This window comes from Apiospora aurea (assembly GCF_038362705.1).
Source record: "Apiospora aurea strain CBS 24483 chromosome Unknown utg000010l_segment0_segment0, whole genome shotgun sequence".
NCBI classification, from domain to species: domain Eukaryota; kingdom Fungi; phylum Ascomycota; class Sordariomycetes; order Amphisphaeriales; family Apiosporaceae; genus Apiospora; species Apiospora aurea.
Genome location: NW_027117397.1, coordinates 1110694 through 1133644, shown reverse-complemented (window position 1 = coordinate 1133644; position 22951 = coordinate 1110694). Strand labels below are relative to the sequence as shown.

At 53.3% G+C, this 22951-nt stretch overlaps 9 protein-coding genes across 9 annotated transcripts; 4 read left to right on the top strand and 5 right to left on the bottom strand.

Annotated features, from left to right (window-relative positions):
• Nucleotides 1–21: 21 nt before the first annotated feature.
• Nucleotides 22–1583, top strand: PG986_014377 (uncharacterized protein; the record flags this gene model as incomplete). The annotated part of the gene is made up of 2 exons (XM_066850599.1): nucleotides 22–241; nucleotides 577–1583. The coding sequence occupies 2 exons, from the start codon at nucleotides 22–24 to the stop codon at nucleotides 1581–1583; spliced, it is 1227 nt and encodes a 408-aa protein (XP_066692837.1).
• A 1480-nt stretch (nucleotides 1584–3063) lies between these two features.
• PG986_014376 (uncharacterized protein) lies at nucleotides 3064–3732 on the bottom strand (the record flags this gene model as incomplete). The annotated part of the gene is made up of 5 exons (XM_066850598.1): nucleotides 3064–3172; nucleotides 3225–3245; nucleotides 3304–3315; nucleotides 3377–3472; nucleotides 3527–3732. The coding sequence occupies 5 exons, from the start codon at nucleotides 3730–3732 to the stop codon at nucleotides 3064–3066; spliced, it is 444 nt and encodes a 147-aa protein (XP_066692836.1).
• A 4637-nt stretch (nucleotides 3733–8369) lies between these two features.
• Nucleotides 8370–8684, bottom strand: PG986_014375 (uncharacterized protein; the record flags this gene model as incomplete). The annotated part of the gene is made up of 1 exon (XM_066850597.1): nucleotides 8370–8684. One exon carries the CDS (start codon nucleotides 8682–8684, stop codon nucleotides 8370–8372), a length of 315 nt encoding a protein of 104 aa, XP_066692835.1.
• A 920-nt stretch (nucleotides 8685–9604) lies between these two features.
• Nucleotides 9605–11167, bottom strand: PG986_014374 (uncharacterized protein; the record flags this gene model as incomplete). Its single annotated transcript, XM_066850596.1, has 2 exons — nucleotides 9605–10402; nucleotides 10457–11167. The coding sequence occupies 2 exons, from the start codon at nucleotides 11165–11167 to the stop codon at nucleotides 9605–9607; spliced, it is 1509 nt and encodes a 502-aa protein (XP_066692834.1).
• Nucleotides 11168–12176: 1009 nt separating this feature from the next.
• On the top strand, nucleotides 12177–12455 carry PG986_014373 (uncharacterized protein; the record flags this gene model as incomplete). Its single annotated transcript, XM_066850595.1, has 1 exon — nucleotides 12177–12455. One exon carries the CDS (start codon nucleotides 12177–12179, stop codon nucleotides 12453–12455), a length of 279 nt encoding a protein of 92 aa, XP_066692833.1.
• A 903-nt stretch (nucleotides 12456–13358) lies between these two features.
• Nucleotides 13359–13860, bottom strand: PG986_014372 (uncharacterized protein; the record flags this gene model as incomplete). Its single annotated transcript, XM_066850594.1, has 2 exons — nucleotides 13359–13635; nucleotides 13676–13860. The coding sequence occupies 2 exons, from the start codon at nucleotides 13858–13860 to the stop codon at nucleotides 13359–13361; spliced, it is 462 nt and encodes a 153-aa protein (XP_066692832.1).
• A 681-nt stretch (nucleotides 13861–14541) lies between these two features.
• PG986_014371 (uncharacterized protein) lies at nucleotides 14542–15137 on the bottom strand (the record flags this gene model as incomplete). Its single annotated transcript, XM_066850593.1, has 2 exons — nucleotides 14542–15020; nucleotides 15110–15137. The coding sequence occupies 2 exons, from the start codon at nucleotides 15135–15137 to the stop codon at nucleotides 14542–14544; spliced, it is 507 nt and encodes a 168-aa protein (XP_066692831.1).
• Nucleotides 15138–17596: 2459 nt separating this feature from the next.
• PG986_014370 (uncharacterized protein) lies at nucleotides 17597–18129 on the top strand (the record flags this gene model as incomplete). The annotated part of the gene is made up of 2 exons (XM_066850592.1): nucleotides 17597–18045; nucleotides 18105–18129. 2 exons carry the CDS (start codon nucleotides 17597–17599, stop codon nucleotides 18127–18129), a joined length of 474 nt encoding a protein of 157 aa, XP_066692830.1.
• Nucleotides 18130–20896: 2767 nt separating this feature from the next.
• PG986_014369 (uncharacterized protein) lies at nucleotides 20897–21534 on the top strand (the record flags this gene model as incomplete). The annotated part of the gene is made up of 2 exons (XM_066850591.1): nucleotides 20897–21169; nucleotides 21226–21534. 2 exons carry the CDS (start codon nucleotides 20897–20899, stop codon nucleotides 21532–21534), a joined length of 582 nt encoding a protein of 193 aa, XP_066692829.1.
• Between the last annotated feature and the right edge of the window lie 1417 nt (nucleotides 21535–22951).

Sequence of the window (22951 nt, the reverse complement as noted above, 5' to 3'; positions counted from 1 at the left end):
GGGTACATATTAAACTGACGAATGAGCACGAGCGGTTTGGCCGGCGACACGTCCACCGCATTACGCCTTGACAAGTACGTGTTGCCAAACCACATGGAGGGTCTGTACAGTCGATGCTACAGCACGAGAGGGAGTGGTCGCATAGGCGCAGAACCAAGGCGCAGGAGTAGGAAAGCTACAAGCAGCAGCGACGATCTGCCATTCAAGAAGTACGAGAGAAAGTGCGTGGAGTGCTATGTATGTACGTAAGTATTCGCCAATATATTGTGTTCATCTATTCTATTCGCGTCTCTGCATTGGCTCTGCTCGCGGGGTTGGGACTGCCCGATCCGCGCCAACAGGTTCGTAGCCAGCACCACGTACAGGCGCAGAGGCCGGCTTCGCTGGCCGCACTGCCACTAGCAGATGCAGGGAAAAACCTCGGTACATGAGATGCTCGAATGTAGGAGGAAAACCCGGGTGGCCAAGGCGGGCAGGAGATGACTCGAACTGCGGACGCCAGAGCCAGCCCGATACCACTCCGCAGGAGATGACTCGACCGCGTGAGGGAGACCGAGCAAAAAGACCATCAACCAGCCCGACAGGAATCAGTTCAAGCTTCTGGACAACACAAGCGGGAGTCAGTTCAAGCTCTCGGACAACACAAGCGGGAGTCAGTTCAAGCTCCTGATCGACACGAGCGGGAGTCAGTTCAAGCTCTTGGACAACACAGGCGGGAGTCAGACAAGCTGCAAGCAGGAGTCTGTTCAAGCCGCAAGGCGCCAAGAGGAGTCTGTTCAAGCCGCAAGGCCTCCAGGAGGAGTCTGTTCAAGCCGCAAGGCCTCCAGGGGGAGTCTGTTCAAGCTGCAAGGGTGGCCGGCGCTCCGGGCGGAGGCGCGAAGAAGGAAGAGAAAAACTACTGGCAATGGTGGGAGGCAGGCCGCCCTTATATAGTCGCAGCGCGCCGCCAAGACCCACGGGTCGGTGGCCCCTGTCCGTCACGAGCTACTATCCATGGGCTGGCTTTGGACCGGTTCTGGTGCTGCTTGTCGGGGGTCGGCTGGTCAAAGGAGGGCCAGCCCCCATGCGGCACAAACGGCGCCCTCTTGATTACCCGGGTGGTCAGGTTCGACCGTTGCAATGCGGGCGGCCGTTGGGACTCTTTCTCGCCTCCCCTTGACCGCATTTGGGCGTGGGTAGCCAAAGCTGCCCTTTCGCCGGCTTCCGGTCCAGGATCTATTCCTGCATCTATGCCCCTCTTCGCCTCCTGGGCCATGTTTGTCCCTCCCTCTCTTTTTCCTCTTTTTCTCCCTTGCTTCCCTCTCTCTCCCTTTCTCGCTCCGCTCGCCCCCCTCTCGCCCATTCCTTCGCCCTTGCCCATTCCTTCGCCCTCTCTCGTTCCCTCGTCTCTCTCGTCTCTCTCGTCCCCTCGTCCCCTCGCCCTCTCTCGTCCCCTCGCCCTCTCTCGTCCCTCTCTTGTTCCCTCTCGTTCCCTCTCTCTCACTCTCCTTCCACTTCCCCTCGTTCCGCCTCTCTCTTCTCCCATCCTTCGCTTCCCATCTCTTGCTGCCACTACGCTTACCTACCTTACGCTCATTGTCTGATACCCCCTCACTCGTCTTCCATAAGTAGACTGCTCCACCGTCACATTGCCAGTCAACGAATATGCCCGCCGTCGCACGATGCGCTCAACGTCGACTGCGTAACTCGAATCTCCCAACAGTATCCGGCTGCAATCCCTACAACCTCGAGGCGCGACCGCCACCATTTCGAGGCCACAACGGAACGGCCGTCACATAGTAAACGTACCTGGTCGTGCATGGCCAGGAAGCACCCTATCGGCGTTTGTACCTCTAAGACGCAGGCAGTGGGGATTGCCTATGATACTACGCGGAGGATTCGATCTGAGGGCGCAAGGCCAGCGACTACCATTTAGCATTTGGCCCACCCACGCAATTGCTCCCAATACCAACCGGCGGTCGGCTTTGGCCTACTGGCAGCGCCCGACGAAGACGTCGCATAACTCCTATCAGTTTGCTCGGCTGTTCTGGCGTAGTTACGGCAAGTGGACAAATGGCTGGCTGGACGGAATGGCGGGGACTGGCTCCGAGAATGGCGGAGACTGGCTCCGATGTTCGTAGGCTCCTTCTACTTCCCAACGAATGCACCATGGCCGACTTCTTGCGATTTGTTTCCTAGAGTATCCGATCGCCTGCATTGATTGACTAGTGGCGATGGGTACAATGGGGCTTCTGTGTGCTCCATTTACCCCGGCCATTGCTCGCTAGTGAGACTTGTCGCGACCCATACGAGAGCCCTGCAGTAAGACCAGTCGCTCCACACCCAAATGGGTCGGTCAGAGTAGAAGCCGGCCCAGAGTAGTCCAGGTAACTCTAATGCGACTTCCATTCTCTTGCCTCCAACATTGTGACGAAATAACAACAATGACAGCCCGGACGATGAACAATCGAGTACGGGGTGGTGACGCTCGAAGTCTCTTCGTTGGTTTTCTCTTCCAGTGCAGTGCCATACCCCGCAGCACGATGATTGAGCGTCACTGGACGCAGGCATGACCGTGATGGCCGCTGATTGGGTTCCGACTACACGGACCGCAATTTCGCGTTCAGCAGAATGCCACTATTGTCCCGGCTAGGCTCGGCGTGGCAGCATTCCAGCTGACGCTTGGCGCAATGAACCATGCGCCTCTGCTGTTGATTGGTTACCTACGGTCGGGAGAGAATAAGACTCGGCACGAGTCACGCAAAGGAGGCAACCGGAATGCCGCCAGTGTGCTATGTATGGCCTACCCACCGCTTGCTTACCGATGCGGCCTAATAACTGCAGGCTTTCTCCCAGCGCAGCCAATGTCGGAGCACTCGGACCAGACAAGTGACGCAGATCCCCGTTCGCAAGATGCAATCAAGATAGGAAACGAACTGGGCCAACAAAGAGCCAGGCTCGTCATTCTGAATGTGCATAATATACAGATTCTAAACTACCATCCCTAAGCCCCTTCCACACGATCTCGTTCCTGGCAGGCCAAATGGTAACACCGTATGAACCTAGTCCTACTATACTTTATTGTTACACCCCGCCTACGAAGTCGTGTGCGTCGCCCGGTACCATGGCATCCAGGATCATCCTCTTCATTTGCGACAGGCAGCCCATGAACTTGCGTGTCTGCTGTTGGACGCTAGATGCCGGTCAGACTTCCGTTTCCCTAGGCCTACGCACTCGCGACTTACAGTTCCTGGTATGTTTTCTTGCTGCCAGAAGACGAACGTCAGACCCGTTCACCAATATCACCATGGCCAGAAAACTTACAAGTGTTCTATCCTAGTTGGCTGTCAGTCGTTGTCGCTGCTTCTTGTAAAACCGTGAGTCCAGGTCCACTTACTCTCCGGTATGACTCCTGATCTTTGACAGGATCTCATTTAACTTTTGGTTCAACATGTCGAGTTTGTATTCTAGCGCCTCCAGCTGGCCCGCCGTTCTGGACCAATGTTAATGTCCTTGATTGGCTCAAAACGGGGCACGAAGAGCTCACGCCGCCGGAAAACTCGATTGGAGTATGCCTTGGTTTGGGTGGAAACCCGCATGTGGTGGAACGTGAGTTGGAGGGAAGGTGTGACCTGGCGTAGTGGTATGTACCGCGGCTCCCCAGAGTGGCAGTAGCTCATACTGATCCGACATTTCGTACTGAGAAGAGAACATGTCGCTCGCTCGAGTGGAATTGCTGGGTGCGGGTGACATGATCGCGGTGAGCATTGATTCTTAGAATTGCGTAGATTTTGGTCGTACGTAGCGGTTCGTTGACCACTTATGTGGACTTCTAGACCTATAAGTACTGTGACCACAGGTGCATAGAAGGGGGCCGACACTACCTTTGTTGCACGTCGCTCGATCCTCTTGAGAGCACTCTGAGCGTGCTGTAGCCAGTGCAAGACACAGAGCAACTGCTAAACTACATACCACCTCTACGGCTGTCCCACAAGCCGAACGACCCATGCTCCAAGGACATGTTTCCCTACCGATTCGGCATGCCGAGCATGCTTGCACTCATTCCAGTCATGCCATTTTCTGTAACGGTGCTGCGTGATGACTGTTGGCTGACGGCCAGTTGGGAGGTGACGGGCCGAACACCTGTGTCAAGAAACGAGCTATACGACGTTAAGCGCAGTTCTACCTGAGCCGCCTACCAATAGCAGTGCCATGTCATGCCAAACCAGGCGCCATACCTAATCTCCAAGCTGAGTTCTCCGCATAAAATCTTCAACGTAGACGAGTTTACGCCTGCGCGAGACAAGGTGAGCACCACACGAAAATGGTGCAGTGGCCATGCTCTGTCCCATCCTAGCTCGTTTAGCATCTTTGCCTTCACCAACTACCTCTTGAGGCGCAACAAGGTGGCATTGTACTGGCCAACACCTGCTGCACAGCGACTTGCCTGGATACTGTCGCTAATCGCCAGCTGCTGACCTGCCGCATGGAATTTTGCTCACCTGATCGGATCCTACACCCAATGTGGGAGCTACAATGTGGAGACGTTCATGCGCATTCAGGTGTTCCAATGAACGCCAAGGATGCGGAGGGCTTCCCCGCTCCTGGTTCAGGTATGTGACTGGCACGCCCTGGTGACGCATGCAAGGCGGATCCAGCGTCCAAGGGACACCTAAGCAAGGCCTAGCCCTTGGAACACCAGTACAAGCGAATGCAGAACAAGAAGACTACACCTCTGGATCTCTCAGAGGCGCCGAATCACGGGCAAAGATACAGGTAAGGGCAAAATATCCAACTGAACTGCTGCAACCCGGCTACGTCTCGAAAAGTCCCGACGCACCGCGTCTCGTCAGCACTCCTAGAGCACATCTGCCGTATCAGTAAGGCACCCTGATAAACACCCTGGGCAAGACCGGATACGAGCCCGCTATGAAGGCCCGACATCACCAGCGACCTACTGATTGTTGTACATCTTGTCCTTGATTTTGCGAAACAACTTCCCAAAATCTTCCCAAATAAGCGCAATCTCTGCTAGCGCAGCATAAGCGCTGACACACTATTGGAAATCGCACCACATTCGGTAGAAGAGGGGTAACCCAAACCCCTCGAACACGCCTTCATTCGGACCGAGCTGGAGCTGGATCGCCGCTCACCCTTGGCCAGCAGTTCGCCATAGCCATCCTCGTCAAGCCGCCCGGCGAGCGCTGGCAATCGGCGCGAGGTTCCGTGCCAGGATGAGGACTGGGAACGCGCAGGCCTGTGAAAAGCAGGTTGGAAGAGTTGCGACAGACATGTCCACCATGGGCCACCACTTCGTCACACTGAAATCGGTTCGATAATGTAGTCCTTTCGATATGACCTTGCTCCATGACCCGTGTCACAACTTTCAGCCATCGGATGGAGTGGATTGACCACGCCGCTGCATCTCGTCTCGGTGATGCACGTTACTGCCCGATTGTCGGTGATTGTCGGGGATTGTCGGTTGCTCGGGCATTCCGAAGGGAGGAATGTGTCCCGACAGATTGGGTCACTAGAGAAAGGGAGGCAAGGGAGGCAAGGGAGGCAAGTGGTCATTATAACAGCAGGACAGGTCCAACAAAATGGGCAGAGCATGGCGCTAATTCGAGATCAGCTGGTGCTAACCCCACCCAAGGGGCCAATGGGTGTTCGGCCTGTGCCGGCCAAGCAGTCGAGCTGTGTAGGTCGTAACTGCTTTGGGCATCGTGCCAGTGCGCGGACCGCCTTTTGATTGTCTGTCACCCAATAGACATTGGATTTTGCTCATGCTGCGCCTGTATGTCATGTCGACTTTTTTTTTCAGCTTTCGTGTTTACCATGCTCAAGTTGATTGACTGCCACTGTCAGAGGGCCATCACTCGAAGTCGTCCGGAGCGGTCTATCTGAATGACCCTGGCGGAGGTTAGACTTGGGAGACGACAGCTGTCTCTGTAGTCTCTGTAGTCTCTGTAGTCTCTGTAGTCTCTGTAGTTTTTGTAGTCTCTGTAGTCTCCTCGTAGTTGTGACCGAGCCACCATGAGCAAAAACGCAAGCCGCTTCGAGATGACTGTACAGTACCGTGCCCGACCTGTGCTTCTCACTGCTTCGCACCATCCCAGCGTCGGGGTCGTCCCTACCTGCCATTCCAGGAATAGCGGGCCTTCCTGGAAGTCAGTGTCTACCGTGGCAGCTAGAAGCGACCTATGTCGCGAAGAGCCTGAGGGTTGAATCCGCCCACTCGGCCAGACAAGCTGAACGGGAGCCGACAGTCGCAAGAGTTTGACAAAGGATTTTTCTGGTGTAAGCTAGTTCAGTCCTTACGACATACCCAGCGTTCGAGGGCAGCCGAAATGCATCTGGCCGTACTCGTACGCAGTCCCGGAGTAGCTCGGGGGTCACTGTACGCCGAATCCCCCGTGCTGCTGTTCTGGTTCGTACTTCCCCGTATCTCTGGGCAAAGCACACTCGTTTTGCACCGTTTCCTGATGATGCTACCGAAAGCTACTCCGATATTCCAGGCTTCGTACCTCGAGGTCCAGTAACCAGAAGTGACCAGCGCAATACAGTACAGTATCCAACCTGCCATTTATGGGTTGATCATCTTGCGAAGCTACCGATTTCTCAATTAGGAAGTGCTTCTTGGCAGCCGGTCTCACCATGTTGCGTCAAATTCCATGCCGGCGTGGCTATGGTCCCGTATGGGCCCCTCGTAGTTGCCGAAGTGCTTCTATGACTCTGCGGTTTGGGCTAGTTCGGTCCGTTCACGAGAGGTAGCAGAAACGCATCTGGTTGTTCTCCCAGGTACTCAAATAGTAGCATGTGCTCCTTGTACCCGAAGCCTCACTGCAGCTCTTCTGGTTCGTACCTACCAGTATCATAGCTCAGCTATCTGCACCTGTTTTTGGCCATGCTACCCGAAGCGACTTCCGGTCCTATTGGGTTCGTACCTCAAGGTACAGTCGTCAAAAGAGACCGGTGCAGTACTGACGGTGTGACTTACGTGCAGTTCATCTTGCGAAGCTAGACTCTCGATCAGGAAATGCCTTTTCGTAGTCGGTCGAAAGTTATCTCTCCAGCTCTGCGTCGTTAAGCGGCGGTAGGGCAGATGTCGACCTCAGGATGCAGAGCTGCTGGTGGCGCCGCCGGTCCAAATGAGCAAAGCCAGCGAACAGCAGCGCCGATATTGTTGTGCTCCGTTGTTGGCCGTGTCGCACTTGCTGGCTCACACGAGGCACTTTCAGGTCCCTCCAATTCCCACCGAGTAGTATGCAGAAATGGTACTGAGAGGCCCAACTACCATTCTGCTCCGCCCGATCGGATTATTCAATTGTACCATTATCGACGTGGTGCGCCGATTCGAATGGAGCGCGAATCATCCGGTAACATACAATACTGTCTTTTGCTGCGTAAGCTCGAAGAGTCTCACGGGCTGGTTTCAGTCCTGAGTTTGGTTGGCCTGATGGTGATGCAGAATCGGAACCGTCCTCAAGTGGCACTGAGAGACGGAATGGACGCCGGACAGACAGTTTGTGATGCATTCCATACCTGCCTTGGTGAGGACAGAGTCTGATGTTCCACCGCTCCGCTTGTACCGTTCCGATAGAGGTCGGTCGCCTCGGAGCCTGAATCATCCAGCAGCGTATTCTCCTTTCGCTGCATCCGCCGAGAGCTCGAAGATCCTCGCGCGCTGTTTCCGGCCCTGGCTTCACAACTTGCAGACCAGTTGGCCCTACTTTTGGAGTGCAGCGTCGAAAGAGTAGCAACGGCGCACTAGCGGGCCAGGTCTAGAACCCACCGTTCTTAGCGTAGAGCCGGTTCGCGAGCCTGCGTCTTTTGAGAACCAACTGCCCAATCCTCCTGAACTGCGCAACTTCTCCTCAAGACGCGTCGAAGAGAAGCTGGCCCGGGATCCCTCTCGTCAACATGGGCTCGGAACCGGATCAGCAGCTGCATTGGCGACGTTCGCCCAACTCGAGCTCATCGTGCCATCCCCATTTGACACCCGCAAGCCAAGCGTGACTATAGTATATCTACCGTTACGCGGGACGCTATTGAAGCTCCATGGACACCAGGAATATGCTCCAAGAGTCCAGCAAGTTACCCGAACCGTATTAGTAGCTAGGCCTCCGTCATGGTCCATACCAAGTCGCAGAAAGACAAGGTTCGCAAGAGCGGCTTGTCGCTGCAGAACAAGACAAAAGACCTCGGGCGGTTCTGCGACGTCTTCAGCGCGCTTGCGTACTGGAACCCGACGCACGAGCGGATGGAGACGGCGATGCACGTCCCACGCGGGCAGCGCGTGCCGGACCTCAACAGGATTGTCCGTCCCCAGTCCCACTTACCGTTCCATCGAGTGTATTCAGCTCTGTTACTAACAGCCGCAGTTTCGAGGATCAGCCGCGTGCCATGCGAGACCAAGCCACGGCCGAGCGACGCGATCGAGCGGCCAAGTCGAAGCCATCCATTTCGAGGCCCAGGCGGATGCCAGCGACGACGCAAATGCCGTTGCTGGCATAGATAGCGACGCGGATGCCGAGTACGAAACCGACCCCGAGTATGTTGCAGCAGTTCCCGCTGCCGCGGCGGAGCCTCTGTCTGTCTACGACGTCATCCCCGACGAGGATGGCGGGACTGTCATTCCCAACAGTCCCATGAGACAGAAGGGTCCGAGGCAGCTGCCTTCGCCGCGAAGGCCGCGAGGTAAGCATGATTCTCGTCTATTGACTACATAGTCGACTGGCCGTTGACGCTCATCATACAGCAGGCACTCCAGGTTCCCAACCGACAGTGGAGCGGCAGTCCGCCCGTACCGAGCCCAGCTCCACGACGAACACTGCACCAGCCGCGGCGACGAATGCAGGTGCTTGGCCAGCACCCACAAGATACGCCGACCACGGTGCGATGGATGCGTCGCTGCAGAGAGCTGTGCGTTTGGACAGCCGGGTGCCAGCTAGAAGACCCTTGGCGCCGATTATGTCGACTCAACCACGGCAGTGCCCTCCCAGAATGGTGGGAAATGGTGTACAGCTGTCACAGGCAGGCCGTCCAAGAGGGTCTATGCAGAATGCGGCGAGGCGCTCGCCAGACTACTACAAGGACGACAGACGCAAATTGCAGCGGGACACCTTGGCAAAGAAGATGGTGGGAATGCTGGAGGACCTTCAAACGAGTCTCAGCGGTATGCAGTTCGGGTGAAGACGTGGCACTTGTTAATGCGTCAAATATCACACGGCAACTCTGTGTATGCTTATGTTGAAGCATGTTTTCAGCTCTAGTTCAGTACAGTAACCAACAATCTAACGCTACTGTCGTCCCTTCTGCGCTCCCGTGATCCCTTGGTCATAGCCTCCACGGTGATCCTGGTGGGAAGAGATTGCACACGACGTACGGCCGGCACACATCCCATTCAACTCGGAGTGAGTTAAGAATATCCTTGTAGCAGATGATAAGAAAAGTGTTCCCAAGTATCCTCCAGATAGCTGTCCTTAGTGTCTACTGACTTGAAGTTAATTACTTTGTTTTCTGGGGTAGTTCTTCCTATCACGTTTTGGCGATGGATCTAGATGCGAGGTATGAGCTGGATTCATCGATCGTTCTAGCCCTAATTTCAACACCGACCCCAACATTCCTACATTAAGATGTACTCGAGGCTCGTCTTTTCATGACTCCGTCCCCATGCATCCATGGAGGCCTCGTGCGGCCCCCAGCCCTTGGCTAAACTCATGGCCGGCCCTTGGGAAAAGCTCAAAGCAAGAGACGCTGTCTGAGCAGGATATCCAGCGGAGGGGCTCCCACATCGAGGCTGAGAGCCCCGAGGTCCTTCTATAGCGGGGCCGCCTGCATCCGTTCTTTGTGCCAAGATCGTCGGGGGCATATTCAGCATCTCTGCTGAGGAATCCCCAGCGTCCCCGTCTTGGCCATGCAGCCCCTCCATTTCCTGGTGCAAGCCGATGGCATGCCCATTGCCCAAGCTAGATGCATCGGATTCAGGATTTGGGGAGGACCCTGCACTCATGTCGCTTATGTCGCTTATACCCTCCTCCCCGCCGCCTGGCTGGCACCGACCGGCTTCCAGTGTTGTGGGCTGCGAAGCACCTGCCGTTGCTACCATGCCAGTTCCTATCGCTGCGCCTGCAACCTCGAAGCCATTGGCGTCACCAGCCACCGCATCACACATTGGAGAGTCGAGACGCTCATTGCACCCCATCGACAATTCTGTCGCCGATCCTTGGGCAACTCCATTGCTGGGCGGATGAGTGGTCTGCGCTCCCTGTTGCGTCTGGCACCGGAGCGGTCGACCTGCCGAGCCTTGCCTCGTATTTCCGGCCTGGTTTACTTTGAAAGATGGCTTCCGCACTGGCCTCGACACGTGGAAGACTCGAGCCCGTTGGGTTACACGAGCCTGGCGGCCGCGCAAGCTCCGGATCTAGTATGCTCGTTAGGCGGGGAATGGACATACAGCAAGGAGCAGGCCACCTACCACTTGGCCGAGATCGGGGATTTTCTGGCCTCCGGGGACATACATAGCCACTTCCATCCGGCCACGGACAATATTCCAGTACATTGTCACGCTGAACACATTGCACATCTCTCCAAGCGCAAGCGCCTTTCGCTGTAGCGATTCCCCCGGCTTTCGTATTTTATCTTTCTCCCGCTTGTCGTGCGTGTAGCATCCGCTCGGCGCGATTTGCGACGCCAACTTGGCGTTTGGCGGCAACTCCACCTGCAGCGGCTCCGTCCCTGGTGCAGCCTCCGTCACTCCCTCCGTCACGTCCCCCGGCACTGCGTGAGACCCTAGCTGTCGTGGAGATGGCGGTCGGGGTCGAGGTTCCGATGGCGGCTGTGGCAGGCACGTCTCGACTCCCTCCATCCGCGCAGTCGTTGCGGACGCGAGCTCTTCCAGCAGCCGTTCCTTAGCCATGCACAGCTCCTGCATCATCTCGTTCTTCATGTTTCGCAGCTCATCACGGCTACGGCTCTTCTCCCACTGGTATACCCGCAAGTCTTCTTGAAAGCCCTCGAGCTTTTGCATCAATATCGCGCTGATTTCCTCGGTTGCGTCGAGAATGTGTCGGGCTTCATCATTTTGCGGAAGGCGTGGCCGTGGCGCCCGAGGCTCGGGACTGACGCACACCTCTTCGTCGCTAGCATCGTATTCGTAACAGCTGTCGGCTATGCCGTATATTGCCATGGATCGCATCTACTTGTTTTCTGAATGGCGATTTCGGGTGTGTAGAGCGAGGGTGATGAGTCTGATTGCCTTGAACCGGACGAGGCCCTGCGTTTGGGCTTTATAATCGGCGTGAAGTATACGCAGCGTAGGGCATTGCCGGCGTGCGTGCCAGCTCATAATCGACCTCTGAAACCATTGGAGCCGCTTTGCGCGCTCGGCAGCGCAATTATCATGCTTCGTAACTGGACGCTCGTACTGCATCTCTGTCTGGGTTGCGTAGGCATACAGTAATCAGGGATGCTTGGAGAAGGTGGAGGTCGAGGCAGTTTGGACTCTGGGAATCTGTTGTGGGGTTGGTTGGCGGCCGTCGCCTCAGCGTTAGCTTAGGAGGCGCTGGGTCGAAATCGGCTCCCTTCATTCAATACCTATTAGCGGCTGTTGTGATCCTGGAGAGGTCGAAGTGGTCGGTTCCTCTTGTTCTTTTAGCGTTGGAATTTTGAACTTGTATTCTTCCGATTCTCGTAGGAAGCCCTCGTCAGGGCACCGCTTGCTTTAAGGTCTTTCGTAGCAATATATTACGTAGCTACACATGGACAAATAAGTGCATACAAATTCCTTTGGATCTTTGGACACAGAAACAGAGGAGCAGCTATTGCGGCTCGGTGCCGAGTAGGCCAGGAGTTCTCTAACTGCGTTTGATGGCTTTGTCTTGCGCTAGTTTGCGCCTAAGCGTATGCGCGGAAACCGAGTCACCGTGGTGAAAGGCAAACACCACTCTCCTTCTCGTCATCACCACTTCCTTTGGCACCTGCCCTGCCTTAATCAACCAACCGGCCATTGCACATATTATTATTGGCCGTTTATGTCACGGCGTAAAAGGTTACTTCTTAGGTTTGCTTCTTGATGTGTTCTGGTAATTGACCGTGTTCGTCTTAAGAAACTGAAGGGTCTTTCTTCCGCACTCTCAACGATCATCCTTGACAGCGAGGATTTGCCGATCAACCCCGCAGCTTTACTACGATCCCCAATGTCTGATCCGGAGATTGCACAGCTCCGACGCGAAATCGAAGAGCTCACGCGCGCGAGAGAGGCGGCAGAGGCACGAGAGAAGCAAGAGCGACGCGAGAAGGAACAAGAGCGAAGCGAGAAGGAACAAGAGCGATACAAGAGGGAGGCGGCAGAGGCACGAGAGGAACAAGAGCGACGCGAGACGGGATGGTTGTCGCAGGTGAAAGCCCTGTTTGAGCGATTCGTCCCCGTGGCCGACGCCGATCCCTTGGACGACACCTTTTTCGATCAGGTGTAAGGCTTCGCAAGAGGATATTGGATATCGGAGTGGGTTAGGCCATTCGCAAACACGGTGACACCTTGGCGCGGAACCGTGTTGCCTCCTGGCATTATGTGCCGACCGCTAGTGCTCCACTCCTCTGCCAATGCGCTGGCCTTTTGTTGTCTCGTTGACTCGGGTCTCTATGAATCACGTAGTGGTGCTCGGAAGTCGGGTGGGAAATCGTCGGCGGGATGCGTCTATCGCGCGATGAATGCAGGTCGGTCGTGGCAATGTGTATCACGCTGGTCTCGTGGGGACTGGGTAGCCCCGTTGGCCTCAAGGAGTCACTCTGTGCCGGCGTGCTTCGGGCTCGATGGTCATTCGAAACAGTGAATGAGAACCGTGGCCGCTATGCTATCGTCTCTTAATTGTCGTCATGCTGCCTTGCTCAAGTCGCGAGCTTGTCCCCGCTTCTGTTGTGCTCGCCGCCATGCTGTGTGGGATTTCGACTCATGTTGTCGGTCGTCGGTCGTTGGTCGTCGGTCTTCGGCGTACGTTATGCGGCGCGTTGCCAGCGCGATAGAAGAATTGTCTTTTTCTTGCGTCCTAAATTACGTCGTTATGCCAGATAAGTTGATTATGGCATTTATTGCTGTTTCGAGCACTGACTGCAATTAAACTGGAAGCTCGCCCCACCTAGCATAGCCACCTTCTCCCGTGGCTGACACCAGCCACCTCCTTAACCCGCTTCTTCTATCGTCCAATATTCATGCTCTTTTGGCGCGTGAGCCGAATAACTTCCATGTAATGGTCACAATCGCAACAATCCTTCAATCCAGTAGTAAACTTTCATTTTCGATCTTCTACCAATATATTTACGGCAGGTCCTAAGGTTTCTCCCCATACTATGTAGAGCGTCTCCGTACTAGGCTAGCACTGCTAGCTTGTCGGGATCTCCAAATGCTGCAGTGGTGCATATCTCTGCCGTTTGTCCTCTCCATACAAGGCATGGCTCGCCTCTCGTTTGTCATTACTTCTCTCGCAACTGTCCATCACGGCCGACTCCGCCAACACCATCAGTGGGCTGATCGGGGGAGCGACGGGCTTGACTGCCGTGCGGGCTGAACGGGCATCGTCGAACGATGGCGATTCAGCCCTCGCTGTCAGTGGCGCAGCTCGACCTACGGACGTGGTCTCCTTTCCAAGGGCGAATAAGCTCTTGTTGTGTGTGTAGCACCTGGGACTGTAGTGCATACATTGTCTGCATCTTGACAAGGCTTGTTGACAACTCTGAGACAATGGAGTGAAGCATACTATTCTCATCACTCAAGTTGACGGCGCATGCGCAGAACTGTCGTCGTGTCTTTGCATCCTGGGTCGAAGCCGTGAAGACGCCGAAGGGGGCTGCGGAAAAAAGGGAAATGTCATGGCCGTCAATCATTGTGACAAGTGTTGTGTCGGTTGGAGCTAGGCTGATATCAGGTGGACAGTGTTGAGCCAGATGGCTATTGTTCGCTGTTTACTAGAAAATGTGAAATGGCGGGTTTTGGTAGGAAGACCTTTCGTTGATGAGTGTCCTATGTCACGCGTCATGAGCCAGTTGTAAGGCCTGCACAGGGCGTGTTCGTATTCTGAGGCGATCGGCTACCAACTACTAATTGTGGCTCGGACCGTAAGAGCGAATGAAGCGTCACTCATTGACCGGGCAGTTAATGTGTTCATCTTGCTTCAGTGCCACTGTCGGTCGTTGCACCACGACAAGCGCCGGTACTACCGCTGGGGGCAGCATTGGACGACATGGGGAAGAGCCATTTTACATCACGGTGAAAGTAGTCCCTAGTAAGCTTCCGAAATGCTTCTGTGGCTCTGTGGTTTGGGCTACTCTGGCCATGGACATGAACAGCTGCTGATATTGTTACGCCCTATTCTCGGCCGGCGCACTTGCTGGCTCATACGGAGGCACTTTCGGGCCTCTAATTTGGGCAGTTGGCCCTAATGGAGCGGGGTCGCGAACCAGCTCCACGCTGCCTTCTAGGGGAGACCCGGCCCGCTAGTCACGCTAGTGCGCGATTGCTACACTTCTGACTCTGCACTCCCACAGTAGGCCAACAGGTGCGAGCAACTACCGGAAACAGCCTGTGAGAGTATTCGAGCTGATGCAGCAGAAGGCAGTACTGTCGCAGGTAGTGTTCCGGTTTGACAGGGCGTCGATGATCTGGGCATATAGTCTGGGCGTCACTTGACGATCGAGCCGAAGAAACGGCGTTGTGCCTTTGGCGATATCCTGGATCAGCCATCTGTTCAACTCTTTCCCCACCTTGTCGTCCAGGATGTGGGCGATAGGGAAGCCACCGTCGCGAGCGACGAGGTTGAGACTGTTCTTAAACTTCTTCTGGAGATCAGGTAAGTGATCCTCGATGAGTTGTAGCAGATTCTCCACCACCTGCCATCGCTGAGGGTGCCCGTCTAGAGCCTCCCGTTCCAGAATCGAATAGCGGAAATGGTTTTGATGGTCCGGGCTTTTGCTCAGGAATCCGGGGTGTTGGATGATGAGCACAGTATTGAGATGGGCTTGGAGGATTTGGTCAATGGCTTTGGAAGCTTTCAGAAGTTGTTGCCGAGCATGGGCTCTCTGGTTTGAACTACAAGGTTTATCTACCTTATCCCATAGTATGGAGTTCCTTCCTTACGTTGGCTTGGATTCGCGATGGATAGCATTAGGTATATCTTCCGAGGTACTGGCTCGTAAGTTTCCTAGTCTGGTTTTGTAACAGTTTTGTGTATGAGGGGCGAAGGAATGTATTATCTAAAATGCCTTGTCCTTCCACTCCTGAAGCCTGGTTGCAGGCTAGGTTTTTATAGACCTAGTCAGAAGTGGACAGAGTGTCTATAGAAGAATCTAGATACATATGGAGTCTGGTAGACTTGCAGAGAAGTGAGGAGAGGTATCTCCCAATCGAATCTAACCGGTCGACACCGGCGTGCATGCCCGAGCCTACCGTGTGCGATGTGGCTGTGGGAGATGTGTCGGCCTTGGCTCAATATGGCGAGGAACTAACCAGTCCCGAGACGGAGAAGCGGCCACCAAACGATAACGTAACTGGGACGGCGAAATGAAGAACCCCGGTGGAAAACTGGCCTTTACCTGGGTAGCTTTAGTGTCAGGACAGGCGTGTTGACGAGGCACGATTGACCAAATTCTAAACCGGAAAGTGCACACTGCCCTGCCTAGATGGCTTGGATGCCGAGAGTTCAATGGGTGTCTCCGTCAGATTGCGGTACCAGCTTAAACTATATCGGAAGCGCAAATGGCACTAGTCATATCATGGGTTGGAAAGCCAAAGCCATATTTGGAGTGCGAAAGGGGGAGTGCGAGAGAGACCGATTGCTAGAACGACAATACTATAGCTTTCGCTATTGGCCGGCTTCGGTTCCTGCTCCCGCTGGCAGGTTTGGCAAAAATCCCCTGTTTCATACACCAATAGTGAAGTGCAAGAACTCACATGCATACAAAACGCTCTACAAATTGCCCGATCGTGGAACGCTCCCTGACCATGGTCGGGGTGCTCGCGGCTTGGGGAAGCAGTACCGACTGCTGACCAGAAAACCACCGAAGTTTGCGATGAAGCCCTTCGACTATTCTGTATTCCCTTGGAGTATCACGTCCGCGTATATCCAACTACGAACAGGCATAGGAAACATGGCAGCTTACTTGCAAGTGCGCCACGGCCAACAACGGAACACAACAATATCGACGCTACTGTTCGCTGGCTTTGCTCCTTTGGACCGGCGGCGCCATCAGCAGCTCTGCATCCTGAGGCCTACATCTGCTCCACCGCAGCTTAGCCAGTCTGGACTCTGTAGTCAGAAAGAATGCCGCTTCGCAAGTTGAGCTGCGTCTAAATCGCGTCCATACTGTACTACACCGGTCTCGTGTTGACGAGTGTACATAAGGTACGAGGCCACCAGGGCAGGAAGTCGCCTTAGGGGGGCATGGTCAGAAACAGATGCAAAAGCCTGATGTACGATACATGACGCTCAAATGGCCGCAGCGTAGGAGGGACGGTCATTTTCGGATCTACTTTGGTTGAATGTGATGACTATAAAACCTCGGGCTATATCATCAGCATTAGCATTACGAGCTATAAGAAGATTCAACACCAACAGTACAACAGCAACATATGCTATGGCTGATAACACAATAGACTATTTCTCCGCTCTTCTGGAGCCTGGATATTTGTTTACATTAAAGCAAGCCTTTCAAGGACAGGGAAATGCTATGCTGATTGGCTACGATCTTCCCCGGCTCGATTGTACAGCTCTAAGCACCCCAGCAGACGAATCGTCCCCGATACACCTTATCTTGACTTGGTACGGAGAGGGGCACAGCCTCTTCCTGAATCCCAACCTGGAATATAAGAAGGTCATGTCATTTCGCAACGTTCGCGTAGTGCTATGGATAGCTCCGCCATCCGACCTCTTTATCGTCAATGTTGACAAGTACTCCAATTACGTCAGGAACGACCGCTCGACAAACTTGGTTTACTTATTTGACGAGGCGCCCGGGCTTCGCGATATCAAAGTGACGCATGTGGAGGATTGTTGGCTGGGTCGGTTTAACCTCCTTTTCAAAGTGGACAACTTACGTATGCCTAAATTGGAAAGCACTTGGTGGACGCTCTCATCCCCTCAACCGCACAGGAACGGCGCATAATAGAGGATTGGATGATATAAGTTTAGCAGCTAGATATTGCGTTGTACAGAGTCCGCGTTTGTTGAGGCGTGTGTAGATTCGAGGGACCACCGTGGCCATGAACTGTTGTCTTGTAACTCCTCTAAGGAAGAAGCCAATATCCAACTTTTCTTCAAGCCACGTCACAATTAAGGCCGCCCTAATTCGTGTTAGGTGGCGTCAAAATCGGATGTATCCACACACACGTTCGATAATTAATAACACACCTTAGGACGTGCGTAGCCTTATAAATATCCACGAGTAGCACAATTCCGTGATTCCGGGCTCTCCCACCATAACCTGCGACTCTATCATCTAGGACAGCATGCCTTTTTCTCAACATTAGTCTCTTGCGATTCGGCCTCGAGCTGCCTCGAGCGAGGGGCGAGAAGTCAGTGAGCAGGACGCCGAAGAAGAATATTCGCACGATACGACCGGCGCCATCATGTCGTTCTTCGACTACACGTCCGAGTTCTACGGCGGGGGCTACGAACTGTCCTACCCCTCCCCGGGCGGCTGGGAGGGCTTCAATCGCGACAACCTCTGCGTGCTCCAGGAGCACAGCCAGTTCAACAATGGCCTCACTGACAGAGCTTTGGACCTTATTCGCCGCGACATGCCCTACTTTCTGAGTGACGATCCCGAGTTCATTTATCGTACGCAGCCGCCCTACCATCACCAATCCTTCTACAAACCCGGCCTGAAACCCCCGGAGACGGAGCAAGACAAGAAGAATGCGGAGGAGAACAAGGTTGTGTCGCTAGAAACCTATGACCAACACGGTTGCTGTCTGGAAGACATTTTCGATTCGACCAACAAGAACTGCAATTTCCATGGCAATATTTTGGTCTACGACGAAGAGGATGATATCGATGTAATTAAAGAGATGAACAAGTATTTGTTCCCTGAAGGCATTCCTGGCGAAGAATGCCAGACCGACTCCGTCTCAACAGACCCGGATCCTTCCAAGAAACCTAGAAGGGCCGGCATAATAATGACGGATATCCCACAACATACCACGGCAGGCTCGGAAATGAAAGTGCAAATACAACATGTGAAGTGTTCACAGTCGTCATGCCCACCACCAGTTGCCGGAAGGGTTGTGCGTTGTGCCAATTTTCAGGGGGACAACAATAGGCCGAGGCGGAGTCCGCGCATAGCTCAATTAAACAAGAGCGGGCCAGTAGCAAGTTCAGACAGTGGACTAGCAATTCTCTTGATCTAAAACGAGAAACTCATCAATAGCTTTACATAGATTGTTAATACTATCGGCTGCAGTTGTCTTGTATTGGTTCCAGAATTGCTCCACCTTGGTCTGCTTCCTCGTATCCCTTCTTCCCAGGCTAATGACCCAGAAGTGGTCCCGCTGATTCTACCTCAGTTCATGTTGACGTGAGGCATCGCCCTTCCATTATTTTCCCCGGAGACCCAAACACCTTATTCTCGCCAGTTTCCAGTTTCCAGTTTCCAGAGTCCACAATGCCACAATGCACCATAACTCGTTCGCCATTCACACACATACACACCCTGGCCTGGTTCAGCACGGAAATCGTGCTATATGCACGAGCATCTGGGAACTTCTTGAACCCCCTATCCAGCAGGAAATCCACATTGATGGAATCGCCAGTGCCATCCCAAAAAGACGCAATGACTTTACAAAGCTTGGATGTTGGTACAGTGCAGATCGAGAGATCCAGGCGATCATCCAGTGTTGTTAGTAATGGGTAGGGATTGCGGTCTTTCAGTCATTTATTGGGAAAAGGCTGTGCAACTGCCCGATGAGCCGCTGCTAAAGCAACCATGCTGAGTAATAGAACTGCCTTCATAAGGAGCCAACTTTTACCTCGATCGACTTTTAGTGCTAGATGTGCCTACTGTGACCCAAATCGGATATAGTGTACACGGCAAAAGTCTATTCGGGGCTACGTCGTCAATAATGCCGTTACCCAGCTGGTGCTGTTACGCCATAACGGGAATAGGGGAGTGGAATCCACATAAAAGCGCCATCCAGACACGCTTTTACACAAGCTTCCCACTAGTACATACCGTACAGAATTATAGTCGCACATCGCAGCTTATCGTCAGAATAGATTATATATCACGAAAGGAAGCATAAGTTGGATTGGTTTGGTTGTTGCCACCCTTGACCATTACCACCAGCTTCGCAAATAGCCGTTAACGTTGGCGAGCTTCGCGCCCCCTTCGAACAAAGAGGTAATAAAGAACGAAGAAACACAGCTGTATGATGAGTAGAATTGCGAACGCCTCACAGTTCCTCGCAAGGTAATCCTCCCCGCTACCAGCAAGCCAATGCCACCAATCCCAGCAGTACTTTGCCGTGAAGCCGGCCAAAATGGCGATGGAGACGGTATAGATAGCCTCTATAATCAAGCATACAACAGTAATATTGGCAAGAGTTTTGCTATTTCTCTCCGTGTGGAAATAGAGCACGCCGTAGGATGCCAAAACCTGCAAGCCAGAAAGAATTGCGCCCATACAGCAGAGTGCCACCACGAGCCGGGTATGTTCGGCATCAGTGGGCATGTTGTGACTCTCAAAGAAAGAGCGAAGGGGTATATTCGTGAACCATGCAAAATACGAATATGTGGCGATGTTGATACCCCCCTATGATGAACATCAGGGAAAATGCCGTTGAAACTATGAGGACGTGCAAAGTACCCATTGCGTAAATAGCTTAAGGATGGAAGATGGAAAGTGGCAAGGAGAGTGAGAGGTCGTTCAAGTATCCGACAGTTAGGTCAGGCGTGTACAATATTGATAGCGGATGCAAGATGCCAGTAATTATACGAGTGATATGATCAAAGGAGGTATGTCATGACGAACACTGCGAGTGGCTGACGACCTTTGAGGCCGAGAGAGTCTCTCCCTTTTATACACGACGAAGGCTCGCGCAGTACCAGTCTATGGTTTCTGCCTTGCTTCGCCCCTTTATACAAATCTAAAGTCCAACCATTCTTGGCCCAGGGGCAATGGTGTCACACTCAAACTCATCCGTAAGGTGGCTGTTTCCTCAGGTCTATTCACCGGTGTAGTAGATTTGTCGCTTCAAGTTCTGGCGTTCTGGACTGTGTATAGCGTGCATCCCAACCCAGAAGCCAGGAACTGTCTGCCACCCCTCGGAACACTCTATCTCTGAACACGAGCAGCTTCTTGCCCGCCTTGAAACATGGAGCGTGCCAAATTTGGCCCGATCATGAGTGCTTATTAATGGAGCCGTTCTGTAACGGAATTGGGTTGGTGTCAGAAACGATTCGAGCGCAAGCCGGAACAGGATATGCGCCTTGAATTGTGTTGCGCCAGAAGGTTATCAGGGCCTGCTCCCACTACCGCGACGGAACAGTCGTACTGAGCTAGTTCTGGTGTTTTCAATGAGCTGAGCAAGAGCCAGGCCCGATGAATAGACTGTCCATATGCCTATCTACACCATATCAGATATCGTTTTGTTGTCATTACATAGATATCATGTCTTATTGCCCACCATGCAGTGCACCATGAATCTCTAGTCCATTGAGCATGGAACACCCAGACTACATAAGCAATAACCAGTAGATATGTATATCTCAGGTATCCCCTCCACATCTATTCTCTGAAATATATACTAAATCACCGTAGCGCACAAGTCCGCATGGATATAACGCAATCCTTTATGGCACGCCGTTCACAGAACTCAACAATACCCACGGGGAGACATAGCCCATTATTCTCCCAAGATACTAGCTCAACTATGTCGGAGACGCAGGAAACCGACCTCCGGCTTCCCGAGGAATGGGAGGCGCTGGAAATCCTGGACGAGAAAGTCATTGGCGAGAAGTCGTACTACTTGATCAGCTGGAAACCCACTCTCGTGCCTGAAACGGAAGTAGGCACAACGCTGCTTCAAAAGTGGCGGGATGAGATGGACAATTTGGTTCTTCCCAACCGTGATTCTGTCTTGGAAAGCCATGTGGTGTTGAAACGGTGTGATCAGTGGCTGGGCACTATTATCGGAGAAGAAGTGGTGGACGGTGCGACTCACTATAGGGTCCAATGGGAGCCGACCTTCGAACCTGATAGCAATCTGGTGGAGATGGCGGAGCTGCTCCAGGAGTGGAGGCTGAAGTTTCGAACGCGGAGTGGACGATTGTACACGGAAAGGAGCAGGGTGGGGACCCGCAGGAAGTCCTGTCGTGGTCGAAGCCCAAAGCGACGGAACGAGAACAGCACCCTGGAGTAGACGTCTTCAGCGACAGAGCGGACTTTGGGGACAGTGATGCTGCGGACTCTATGAAGCAGTCGCTTGACATGTCGTCTTTGCCGCCCGACAGCAGCGTCAAGAGGCTAGCCCAGGCTTGTATGGCTGTGCCGCGTGTCAACACCATTTGATAACTTGCACAAGAATGCTAGAAATACCAGCCCAGATCTGAACAACAAAGTACCAAATGCTATTTCCCTGCTCCCACACTAAATAACCATGACTCGTTCCAAGCCACAGTCTGCCATAGCCTCGACCAAGCTGGCTTCATAAGGAGCCAGTCGAGATCGGCACCAGATGAATGGGTATGGAGGACTCTAAAGTGGCAGTCCTCGGCACAAAGTGCTGTATGAACATCGAGCCTGCAGTCAGGCAAGTAGTCATCAGGTCGTACGTGCCACATGTTATTGATGTGATCTGCAGGATTAGCCCAGTCCTCTAAACATCAGCTACATACATACCATAAGCTCTTCAGTCGTACCCTGGCCCGAATAGCCTAGCATGTTGGCGCCAAAGGCGAGAACTCGAAGCACGTTGTGGGCAGCTATATACGACCGGCGCTGTGACATATCCTGGGCTACCCGAAGCCACTCCCAGACTAGCCAAAGTCGAAATAAAGTCGTCGCTATTCGACGCAGAGTCCCACTCCAGGATACTAAGAACACTTCAGAGACAACACCAACTGAGAAGCACAAGCAGGCTCCCAGGGAAATGCAAGCGAGAGGCAGAGGTGCGAATGGCCGTTGTCCGGGGCTCCATGTCCCTCCTGCGAGGAGAGACTTCTGCCTGTTAGGAAGCCATAACTAGAATATGTCGGGACAAAACCTACCTCCCGGAGCATACTCCATAGTGAGAGTGTCATCAACAAGTAACCAAAGCAGGAAGCATATCCTTGCCAGGATAGGGCCAAAAGGGCCGTCGACGCGGATGTTCCAACAATTGTTATGAAAATAAAGTAGGTCATGAATGTATACCGGTAACGTACATTGAGCGTCGGTGTAGAGACTTCATCTCGTGAAGTATTCTGAACAGCATAGCAGTTCCAGAGTGTAGTCAGGACTTCGATGAATAGCGCTCCGCTGGCGATGGCAAGTCTAGAATTGTTTGGCTCCATGAGAAGTTGGTATCAGTACTACAGAGAAGGGACGGTAACGAGCGAGCGTGATATAGGTAAAGGTTAGAACGCTGTACGATGCAGGCCAGAAACATGGGGCAACATGGTCTTTATATCTATCAGTAGCCATCGAAACATCATTGGGTCTTCTCGCCCCGTATTATTGACCATTCAATGAATTCGCCGACACCCAGCAGCGTCATCCCAGTGAGCAGGACACTCAGTAATTATAGTCTGAATGAAATATCTTTGTTCATCCAACATCCTCGACTGCTCGCAAGGATAGCTGGCTGTTAGCGATCCAATTATCAGGCGTTGAAAGTGGCTGCAATCAAACCCCTTGATCAGCCTGTTGGCCACGACTTGGTCTTTAGGATCTGCTAGGCCAAGGTTCATAAAGCCGGCTATATTTCCATGTTTCATTTTGCTGCCTC